Source organism: Cephus cinctus, unplaced genomic scaffold, assembly GCF_000341935.2.
Source record: "Cephus cinctus unplaced genomic scaffold, Ccin1 Ccin1_scaffold0689, whole genome shotgun sequence".
NCBI classification, from domain to species: domain Eukaryota; kingdom Metazoa; phylum Arthropoda; class Insecta; order Hymenoptera; family Cephidae; genus Cephus; species Cephus cinctus.
In genome coordinates, this window is record NW_014333312.1 from 1,278,871 (window position 1) to 1,290,678 (window position 11,808).

Genomic DNA, 11,808 nt, shown 5'->3' on the forward strand with positions numbered 1-11,808 from the left:
AGGGGGGGGGGGAGAAGGGGCTGGCAGACCCTGGAAAAAATAGTGAAGGAAGAAGAAAAAAGAAACGCGATGAAACAGGGGAGATAAGTGAGGAGGATGAGGGTACCTAAAAGCTGCAGAGCTTGCAGCGATTCGTCAAGGGTCGAAGGTGTCTGCTTGTGTTTACGATCCTCCTAGACATTAAGCTCACGCACGTCCTCGATATGGAGTGTAGCGTTCGGGTTGGGTCCGGCGGGGAGGGTAGGACAGTGCTTTCTAATCGAAAGCTCTCAAGATGGCAGCCGTGAAATGGGCTGTGACGTTGGTCAGTTGCCATGATCCTCTTACTCTCGTCCCGCTACAGCTGTTCCGGGTGAGAACGTAGTGAGAGCTTTCGAGCTTGCACCTGGGAAAGACATAAATTCCCAAGAGATGGAGAGGACGATTAGGAAAAAGGTATAAAAAGGACGAAAGAGAAATGGCGAGAATGCAAGAAAAAATAAAAATAAAGTCGAACATCCCTCTGTGTGTCCTCTCAAGATCTCATTAGAATCGTCGGGAGCTCTAGGGAGCTTTTCGACTCGGAGGGTTAATGGCCACGGCCGTTGGGTTTTAAGCGAATTTTCCCAATCGAATCGGCCAGTTAAATTGGATGAATTCACGTTGACGCACTCGACTCGTAACGAAGGTTAATCGGTATTCGTTGCGAAAGGACGAAGTTGGAGCAAATCCTGGGAAAAGGGAACCCAGGTAAAATTGCTAGAAGGAAACTTGGATTTGGGCTAGGTAATAGAGAAGGAAAAAAAATATGAAAAAAAAAAGGATACAGGGGAAAGACTTGCGATACGTAACCCACACAGGACATCTCGGTAACAAAATGGCTGTCTGCGTCTTTTCCCATCGGCTGTCACGATCGGTTCATTGGTCTCCTGGGATTTGCCGACCAATTCCCGTTCTATCTATTCTTACTCCCTTTCTGTCCCCTTCTATTCTTTACCGAGGATACCAAACATGGCCCGTCACTGGTTCGTCCGCAAATAAACCTAATCACCTGTACTATTTGACTGGCCAAACATAGAGTCCGGATTCTACGAAGCTCTCAAGGTACCCAGCCACGTATCCGGATACCTAAGGTACACAGAGCTTTTCAAACGAAAATCCTTTAAGGTACATATGGTTCAAAATGAATTCCTGTCTTTCGCTTTAAAAATTATACCCTTGTCAGACAATCATGTAAGAATATTAAATTTTTCATAGTTTTTTATTTTTATTTAAAATAATTTTTTCACACGGTGCAATTGAATTTAACTTTCCGTCACCAGACGCGATGGGTCTTATCGTCCTACAACTTGACGGTTCCCTAAATGTCAGAATACCGGCGACAAGAGACGTTTGCGCTATTGACCGAGGCTCAAAACAAAGGAGGGCTGAATTCGAGGGTACGTGGGCTTCAAGTGGCAAAGGGGTGCTTTTGGAGCCAGTAGGTTGAGTCGGCTGCCTTCAACTGCCTCGACTACCTCATTGCTCTTTTCCTCCTCTCTGCGTCATCTACACCACATTGTCATTGCTGTCACTATGGGTCCTCGTCCCTCAATCTCGAAACCCTTCTAACGCCACCACCAGAATTCTATCTGTGTCTCTGGTCTTGTTGTCTTTCTCTTTCACGCCGAATGTTACCTCCGTTGAATCTTCAGATCCTCCTACGTATAACACGGTATCGGTTATTGAACAATACGTGTGACTAAAAAGTTATAGCTCGATTTTTTTACGTTTTCGTTCATACGCGCATTAGATCGTATTTTTCCCCCCTTTAGGTAAGACTTCATAACGAGATGCCAAAAGGGTGTATTTTATTTTTCTATATTTCTCGAGGTGTAAATTTCTTTTTTGTATCCAAAAAATGTTCATTGTATCAAAACAATGTGAAAATATCAAAAATAATTTTTGTGTAATATATGTTTTTTCATTTTTAAATTTTACGTAATCCGGCGACTTTTATTTTTTCTTACGAAGATCACTCAAGAGGTATTTTCAAAGGGGTATTACAAATTAAAGATTAAGGTATGAACGGTGCTAGAGGTTTTATTCGCTACGGGTTAGCAAGAAATAATGGCTGCCCGTTTGGCAGATTTTTCGGGTCAGGCTAGTCGGGAGTCAAGTCGTGTTGAATTCCAGAGAATGGATATATTTCATTTGGACCCTATGCCATTTCTTTCTTATCGTTAGCCTTAGTATAAGAATCAAGCACTTTTTCTTTTCTCCATTTCCTCTTCCCTCCATACAATTTTCTCCTCCCACTACATCCCCCCCAGTATCCCCCACCTCCGTGCACCCTTTGGGATCTCTCAGATCCTGATTGTTTACCGAACGATAACTCACTAAATTTCAATAAAACTTTCCCAAGACTTTATTTAGTTCGCTACTTGCCACACGTATCGTCCTGCGGGATTTCGCGTAGGACCTATCCCCATCGCTTCCGTCTGGCCAGCATACTGTATATTTAAGTGTCCAACTTCTTTCGAGATTCCCGTTCACCCTTATTTTCTCACTTTTTTTCTCATCTTGCACTTTTTATCCTCATCTTCCTTCCTACGGGATAGCCAACTCCGCGGACGAGCGCGTCACGATTTTCTTCTCTAATTTATTTTTATCTAAAGCCCAGCAGAGGGGATGCTGGACAATTCGCGCCAAGTGTAAGGGAGTTTCTTTCATTGGTCATACCCTCGGCGCTGCACCAGTTTCATCCCTTCTCTATTACCCAGGATCACTGTACCCTTTATCGCAAGGGCAAAACCACTACAAGCTCTAATCGATAAATTTTTTTTTCCATTTTAATTTTGACTTTTTAATTGTTCAACCTTTAATGGCCAAATTCTCAATAGGCTTTTTCTCCAAGATTTCTCTCGGTGTCAAATATAAGTCTGTCTATGTAAAACAGTCAATTTCAAATGTTGATGCAAATCAGCCTCTTCTTCGATACGTAGAGCAGGGCCGGGCGCTACAAGAGTTGTCGCTGTCGGAGACAAATGGGAATTCTACTATTTGGCCAGGTCGCGCCGGAGGCTTATGCTTGCAAATGTATTCGCAACGTGCATCAGTCGCCATTCGGTATTCGCCCATTTACGTGTCACGTGACGCTTTCTAAAGGGACGCCGGAAATATCAGGAAAGTAACCGAACCCCAAAGGATCTACGTTAGAAACTAAAGTTTCTAGCTGCGTAATATTCAGCTATCTATGTGTTCTAGCTCTTGTTTGTATTCCCTGTATGGCACAGGATTGAAGTCACGGATAACCTAACCAACCTAGAGTGACAATCTACTCGGGCAGCAGCGGTTCGCTGTTATTCTGGCAGACGTTCAAGTCGAATGGCCGCTTAGGGGTTGCTGCGAACGTACGAACTTGCAAGCCTGCAGCCCTTTATCCAAGTATCTCGTAGCAATAGGGGACGGAGCGAAGCTCGCCGGAAAGAGAGCTTTTCTCGCTCCTGATCTGGCATCGAGCCCATCGCACTTCTTTCGTGACCCAAACGAAACGAAAGAACCCACTTTGGGCATCCGACTCCCTCGCGCCTTCGGACATTTAACCAACCCTTTGGTCCCCTGCTAGATTTCCGACTGAATACACTCTCTTATATACAGACGATCCTGACAGTGCTGCCATCTTCGTTGCTCCTTTTTATACTTTCGCTTAAAATAACCCAACCCTCTGGAACTTTGAACTTCACTACGTTAATTTTCAAGGGGGAAACAAAGAGGCTCGATAACTGTCGTATTTATTATTGTGAAAACTTTCATCCCCTTGTACACGGCTGTACACCTTTGATATACTTGTGCTAACGTAACCGTAATTTTACTTTGGTTCCATTGTAAGCGTTTTTACCTCGGCAGGATCCCAAATGCATCTTACAGACGCTTCAGCCATTTGGAACTTTTCACTTATAACCAACAACAATTCACGTGCTAACCATTACAAACTCCTTCTTGTACTTTGGCAAGTTTCACGAACCGGGAACTTGATGGTACTCGTCTTGTAGGATTCTAGTTTATTACGGAAATTCAAGTATCGCTAAATGAGTTTCTCCGTCTTGTATTAAATCTATGGAAAATGTTGATTGCACTCAAGGGACATTATCGATGCATTTCTGGTGCTTTGAATTTTTTATAAATGCACTCGATCCAGATGCATCGTCACCTTCAGGGACTTTTTCTATAGCTGCCTCGAAACCACTTATCTGCATTTGGAATTGGGTAACGTCCGATCGATCAGTTAACGTAACGAATACGAAATGACTTGAGAATTTGGTTTCAATGTTTTATCTTCAATTCGAAGTAAGGGTTCACTCACACTGAAATTATTTCGTGATTCAAAGACAAGCAATAATTGACTCTTTCGAGGTATCCGCAAAGGAACTTCACTTCGATGTACTATATACACGGCGTTAATGAACTGCTAACGTAACCAATAAAAACTGACCTTTTTTTTCTATCGTAAAATAATGTAACTTAATTGCATATATGAACTAAATTGGTATTGGTATCCGATAACGATATTGCCATTCAACATTAATTGCAATTTACGAATAAATGAAAACCACTGAACTTTTCTTTTAATGGGTTTGCTTTTTTATGCTTTTCTTTTTATCGTACCAATTTGACACATCCAAATTCATTATCCCTCAACGAGAGCATGAACCCTACCCTATTAATCTTTATCAATTGTACCAAATTATATTGATGAAAGTAAATAACAAAATTTCTGAACTTTACAATGTTTCCGAGGTAAATATTCAAAGCACCGTGTGCAGACCTTTTGAATTCTCGCCATCAGGCTAGTCGAGCAGACTTATAGCAGGAGAATGCACGGGAGTTACCTTGTCGAAGGTATGGGATGCAATATGGTTAAGATATGTAAGGAATTTCAGTAATTCATGGGATGTGTTTATACATATATAGCTAATCCTCCATTCCTCTCAGCATATTTGAGAAGACGTTGACCGTAACGGATAAACTGATCTATGATATTCCATGAAAACTTTCTTTTCAAAAATCCATTCAACGTAAAAAAAAACGGTAATTTAAAAATTTTCAACGTTTAAAATAATTAACTCGTTTAAAAACGCGTAAAAAAAAATTAAACGTTTAAAAACCTATAAGTCATTACAGCACAATTTATACGTAATACAGGAAGATAATATTTATCATTCATTTTTTATTCCGAATCCAAAATGGGTCACGTGTCATTACACAAACTGCTCCATACGTAGTTTTGGCATTGAAAATTGTATCACGACGCCATTCAGGTACGCATAAGTGCAACGTTACAATCAGAATGCATGCACCGTGGAGTCACGTCCTTTATTGCGAGACCATTGCACAATACTTTTATACGAGCTGTACTTATTTTTTTTAAGTCACGGCTAAATACGTTCAACGACTTCTACACATTAGCTTCTGCAATAGAATAAAAAGAAAACCTACCCGTACGTTATACGTCTAGTGGTACGCCATTGAAAGCCTCAGAACGTATACAGACGAGGGTTGGCGTCAAAGGGCTAAGAGGTTACTTGGTCGCGTGGGTTCGTACATGGGCCGATTTCAAAAGGGCCAAAGAAATCGGAAAGAAAAGCATTGGAAAAAAGCGTGGAAGCGCGAGTGAGCAAAGTGCGTGCGCGAGTGCGCGTGTCGGACGTCGTTGAAACAATTAAAAAAGAATTGGACGCGGGAGACTCGAAAGTCGAAGCTGCCGTATAAAAGGAGCCAAGGAGAAAAGGGCCACGAGTTTACCTCTGGGAAAGCGGAGATTAATCGAACCGACGACTCCTTGTCAGCTGTCCTCGAGAAACTCCCATTTAATTCGAATCGTAGGTTGGGTGACCTTCGAAAATAATGCCTACTGCGTGGCTCTTTCAGAACACTTGCCCCAACTTTAGCTTTGACTTGGTCGATTTTACGGGCTATTGACAAACAGATAATACGATGCCTCTGTTTACTCAGACCTTTTGTAAGACACGTTATTCCCGATCGCTGTCTCGCTGAACCTTATACGATTGATCGAATGTAATTCCAATACAGGATCGTTATAATCTTATAGGTAAACCGCGTACTTAAATTGTTTCATTAACTTTAGATAGAAAATTATCATGGATTTATATCGAGGGAGTAGATATTCAATTGAAATTCGAAATCGAGCAGTATCCCGTTTCCGGGAAAAATTCTCAAAAGCTCAAAGAATTATTGTCTGACTGACTGGTTTGAATATGAAAGCGTTACGGCACTTCGATTCACTGGCTCTTTCACTAGTTTTCTTTCTGCGCCCTGGAATCGCTCCTCGTCGATGGAATCCTTGTGCCAACAGGAACTCCTCGCAAAGGCACTCGAGCATGCAGTACGTGCCCAGGATGACGATTTCGTCCTAGTCTGCGACCCATATAAAAATACCACCTCGAATGCGGCACCTGGCGGCTGCATTTTCAACAACACGCCAGCAGCTAAATTACTGCTGTAATTTTACACGACAATTATGAGCGGCCTTGCTCGAGAATTGAATATTTTTTTTTTACCTAACAATTTTATTTACACTCCTATCAAAGGGATAATTCCTCAAATGCGAAATGCACGAGCTTCGTGTTTTTCATATGCAATTTTTTTTTTACATGGTTCTGATTCCGGGACAGCGTCCAGCTTTGATGGTACCCCTACGAATTTAGTCCCAGTCTTTTTTTCTTCCTACCACTACCCACCTTCCCTAGCCACTCAATCACCAGCAGCTATCCCCTTATCGTCACCGTCACTCTACCAGGAACACGGCAGCCGCGAATACAGGAACAACGTAGAACAATCGCTCACGAAAATACTCTACGATTATCTCAGGTTTGCCTCTACTGGCGGCTTCCACTTCCTTCTGTTCTCTTCGGCCTGTGTGGTACATTACATTTATGTCGGTAGTTACGCCACGTCCTACAGCCACTCAGAATATTAAACAATAAAGGAGAAATGGCAGAAGCCGGTAGCTCGCTGGATGACTGGACTGGCTTGACGCGTTGGCTGACGAACTGGCTGCCCTTCGTGCGTGTTGACGTCTCTAATAAATTTCTACAAAACGCCTGCAAGTAACGCAGTGACGTGGTTTTCGCGCTGTGCGCTGCTAGCCGGATAATAATCTCGACGTTTCTGACGGCTTGCGGAAAAAAAATGAGTCCCCGTGTTGCGATAACGTAAAGTAGTGCCGCAGACTGTATACAGGTATAAGGGAAGCTCGATGTAGGCCACTGGCTACGAATACAAGCAATTGCGGTAATGGAGGCGGGGAGTGGGATGACTTATTATTTTGATTTACTTTTCTATGTTTTTCTTATTCTTTGCTTCTTCGAACCATGACTTTTACTCGATGGGCTAGTGCTGTTGGGATTTACGTTAGTTTATTACTTTTAACGATCAGTCGAACGAGTCCGATGTAGACATTATTCGATTGGATCTTTTGATAAATCGGGTAGCTCATTCCCATTTGGATTCTACAGAGATTTTGGTGATTGACAAATCATTGGACTTTGGTATGGATGATTTTTATATCAGAGCTGGTTATTTTTAATTCGATATCATCTAATCGAATTCATAGTAGCAGGGTACTTTCGGGCAATGAAACAAATGAATTAGAGAGGATGAACAAGTGAGCTGTGAACTGTCATTCGATTTTGTGATTTTGGTCGAGTAACGAGGATTTTTCAAATTCAGTGTTTAATATTGAGCTAGGATAATGGCGAGAAAAAAGAATGGACGGAAAATGGTGGGAACAGGTAAAAAGGGTAAAAAATATCAGAAGCAACAACCACTAAAGATCGCAACCCTTGTGCTCTCTGCTATTCAAGATCTTCGTGAAACCAAAGGATCTACGTCTAGGAAGATCCTTGGACATATAACGTACGCATCAGATTTACCACAAAATCGTGTTAAGCGACAGGTATGGACAATTGGAAGTGTGTTAATTGACGGATGAAATTTTATTTTATTTTTTTTCCAATATTCAGGTAAAACGTGCTCTGCAGCGTGGTGTCGAGTACGGTATTCTCAGGAGATATCGCGGTCAGTATTTCCTACCGTCGGGGGATGAAATGGAACGCGCCAATCGGATTGCCAATCGATTTGCCAAACTCAAAAGTTCAGCACCCCGCATCACCGAGTCCTTTGCAGATCAGAGGAGAATTTTTTCAAGAGACCCGGCAAAGAGATATTATTTGAGCAGGAAAGGCAAAGTAGTAAATAATTTTGACAAAAAGACCAGAGGCAGAACACGATCTACGCCAGTATCTGGCGCTTCCAGTTATCTCAATCACTTTTGAACGTTTATCTCAAAATCGATTACCCTATTAATTTCTTAAATTCTCGTGCAGAGATACCGTGAAAAGTCTAGTGTCTCGTTTCTGTAACCTTAATAAAATATAGTTCATGTCATTATTATTTATTTTCGAAAATTCTAAAAAACTCAATTACGATCTTACGAGTGACTTCGGCACAGAAGATGCCTTGAGTGGTTTCATTATAAATGAGCTTTGATCTTTTTTGCTTCCTTCATTCGTCACGGGCAATCGGGGCATTTAATAATTGCCAAAATCAGCTGTTAAATTGTAAAAGAATTTTCCGTATCATCGTCTCACATTATTCGGGCTATTTTTTTGTCTCTATTAAAAGTAAATATTCCCTTTCAAAATTTAATCACCTCTTCACTTTGTCCTTTGAAAAGTCGCGTACTTTCTAGTCGTCTTTATAAATTGATCGGTGAATCCTGAGACTCGACCTAGTCTCCCCGAGCACTTTCTTTCACTTCGAAAAAATCCTGAGTCAAAGGACTCGACATTTTTAAAAAATTTGACAGTTTTCAACTTACAAGTTAAAGGAACATCGTAAAGCTGTGACGTGGCAATTTACAAATTCGACTGGACAGAGACGATAGTTCGATTGGGACAGCGACAGGAGATTCCCGTAGGGACAGCTGCCGCTGGTCCAATAGAGAGTTTATAAGGGTCAAAGAGATGCTGTGAAAATGGTTGGAGCCCGTGACGATCGAGTAATCCTCGAAATTCAGTGAGTGTAGACAATTCGAATCCGTTTAAATGATAATTCGGAGTGCTAGTTGGCATCGAGAGGATCGAACGATATCGATTATTGTAGCTGGCCGATCAGGATCGGTAAAGGGTCACTGCACGATACCAGTATCGAAGCCCATCGACGTCAATGAAATACCCAGACCGAAATCAGCCCTTACAGCGCAGTCCTCTCACGGCTAATTATCTTCTAAACAATGAGCTATTACGTCAGTATTCCCGTTAACCTATATGTGTTTCCCTGGCTATCCTCTTTACCGGTTTAAATTGCCTCTGATGACGTTCGCTCTTGTTTAGGAGGAACAATAAATCATGCTGATTCCCTATCGATTTAGCCCAAAACTCAATACAACACAATACAACACAACGGGCATCGATCAGCTTTCAATTCCATCATCCCCGATAACGATAACACCCTCCCTAAAGAAGATGGCCGACTAATGGATCACTGTTATTGGCATTGGGTTTCGCGCAAACAATTAACTACCAAGCAAACGGGAGGAAGGCATATTTGATCAGGGAGCCGATGATGGGCCTGAACTTCCGTAGAAACTTCCCTGCCTAGGTAAATCAGTCTTGACCACCATCATCTCATCCCTTACATTCAAAGAGGATTACTGCTTTTACGGATCGATAATTTTCCCTTCAGTTTTTAATTCTCGTTACCATTGGTTATCTCACCAGCAGAAGTACTGGTAGACAATTTTCTCCCAATGGGTAACCCAGTATGGTATCAGATGAAACCCAGAAAATCCAACCCACTGATACAAGCATACCACGTGAATTGGCCAATACGTTTAGTTTAAGTTTGTTTAGGATCCAATTTTTACTTTTTTATCAATTAGTCAATTGGAATTATATGGTACAGCTTATTGACGGTATTGTCCTTTACAGATAATTAATCCTCCTAATTACTACTTAATTGGACGTGCTGTTTACTTGATTCGTATATTTATTTTTATTTATGTGATTAATGTCTCTACACTCCTAATTCCCACTGAACGGCCGATTTCAGATGACTCTATAAATCTTTGCGTTTATCTGATTCAGCCTTCTTCGAATTCATCTCACAGCATCCGGGTTAACTATCTCATAACTAGAAATGTTTCATTCCTCGTCCGGTAGGCACTCGATTACCCGGTATCGGGAACTGCTGCGAATTCTCAAGGATCGGAGGGTAGGAGGCTACCGGTATATAGGGATTTGGATGGAAGGATAGTCAGGGGTAGAATAGGGGTTTGATGCCGACCAAAAGCCACGACTTCTACGGGATGAGGGTGTAAACTGAATGGAAGCGGAAAGGTTCGGCTCGCAAGCTCCTCTTGAAACAATGCACGTTGAACATAACCCGGAGGGTTCACGCCCTATATCCTTCTCACATATGACACACCCGTGTGAGGGGTCGAGTACAGTTACATCATTCCTTCGGTACGTGTGCTGAGCCGTGTGGCACGATGGGGTTCGGAGACTATGGAACTCGTATGATCGAGTTTCATAATCGTTCAGAAACCCGATTTATGGAGAAGTCGTGTTCATTGGAGCATGGTGGGATATTAACTTGGAATTTTTGTTTTATAAAGTAAAAAAATTTCTAAAATTTATTGAAACGACTGGGCTGCTTTCGTTTGTTCGTGGAAAAATGAAAGGGGTAAGGCGCACAATAAAGTCACGTTCCCGTTGATTCAGCGATTTTGAGGAAGAGGGTAGCTTTGCCAGTTGCCCTCCTGACCTGACTTTTACCCTTTCTCTTCCTTTTCCTTGTTTCCTTTTTTTTTCTCCCCTCTACCTTACGCTATTTCGTATCACGGTTTTGCCTTTCTCCCTCGTTACTTTCCGTACCATGTTTTTTTTTGCTTCTTTCAACACTTTCTCGCTGACTTTTTTTTTTTAATCTCACCACACCGAACTGACACGAAATTAAAGCGCACTCGCTGAATGAAGTTCAGGTCTTGACATTTCCCCTTTAGTGCGTCACAGCAGTGGGTCAGGGTAGCTAGGAACGTGGGAGAGGTATGCAGAAGCTGGGAATATTAGACAGGTCCGCCAAGACTGTCTTGTGCCTTTTCCTTTTATCCATCTACCAACAATAGGAACACAGTTCTACTCTGAACTATGGTTAATATCGTTGCATCAGAGTAAGTATACTCAATGAAGTCAAAATTTGACAGAGGGCTACCGAGGTATAAGATCAGAGTGTAAGGTCTATCGGAATGAAGTAATAGGAGATAAACGAATAAAGGGTCCAGGCGTTCGGTCTACTTCCTAAATTCCTTTAAGTCCCTTCAAAGAAAGGGACCGATTGTTTGTCGAATTTCACGGGCTATTCACTCGTCTTCTCTCTCTCTCTCTCTCTCTCCCGCACTCACTATCACCCCTCTTCCTCGTTCAGTTTCCTTCAGTTCCCTTCGTTCTACACGCTATATCCAGGTTCTCTCAGCTCTGAACTCCTCTACTCTCTAGATACAGTCCCGGACTCCCTGAACTCTGCGGAGCCTGCGGAGACCCCAGAGAGTGCGCTTCCGCGATTCAGGAGATTAATGATCCACCGAGGTGAAAAGTGCCGGGGAATTATTTCACAGAATGGGGAACAAAGGGTTGTAGGTTAGGGATTTTTATCTTTCTTCCTTTCTTCCCTTTTTTCCCTCCCTTCGACCCCTCACCCGATAAGATTCCGCTGTTCGCCAAGCTTCACTGCCCCCCCTCCCCTCTGAATCTCCCCTGTTCATTCTTC

At 42.2% G+C, this 11,808-nt stretch overlaps 2 protein-coding genes across 9 annotated transcripts in view; both read left to right on the plus strand.

The window, feature by feature from the left end:
• Positions 1-11,808, plus strand: part of LOC107269764 (TWiK family of potassium channels protein 18) — a 146,643-nt gene that overhangs the window by 19,158 nt on the left and 115,677 nt on the right. The window contains exon 1 of one of the 7 annotated variants that reach the window (XM_025087080.1): positions 9,621-9,642. The exons of the other annotated variants lie outside the window; for them this stretch is intronic. The gene's annotated coding sequence lies outside the window, so the exon portion shown is untranslated. Of the gene's footprint in view, positions 1-9,620; positions 9,643-11,808 lie in introns of those variants that run through there. 7 annotated transcript variants of the gene reach the window in all.
• Positions 7,646-8,418, plus strand: LOC107269659. 2 transcript variants are annotated; one of them, XM_025087082.1, is made up of 3 exons: positions 7,646-7,772; positions 7,845-7,936; positions 8,004-8,418. In XM_025087082.1, exons 1-3 carry the CDS (start codon positions 7,733-7,735, stop codon positions 8,313-8,315), a joined length of 444 nt encoding a protein of 147 aa, XP_024942850.1. In that variant the 5' UTR covers positions 7,646-7,732; the 3' UTR covers positions 8,316-8,418. The 2 variants fall into 2 exon arrangements, with proteins under 2 accessions (XP_024942850.1, XP_015599255.2); XM_015743769.2 differs by having other exon boundaries at positions 7,646-7,936.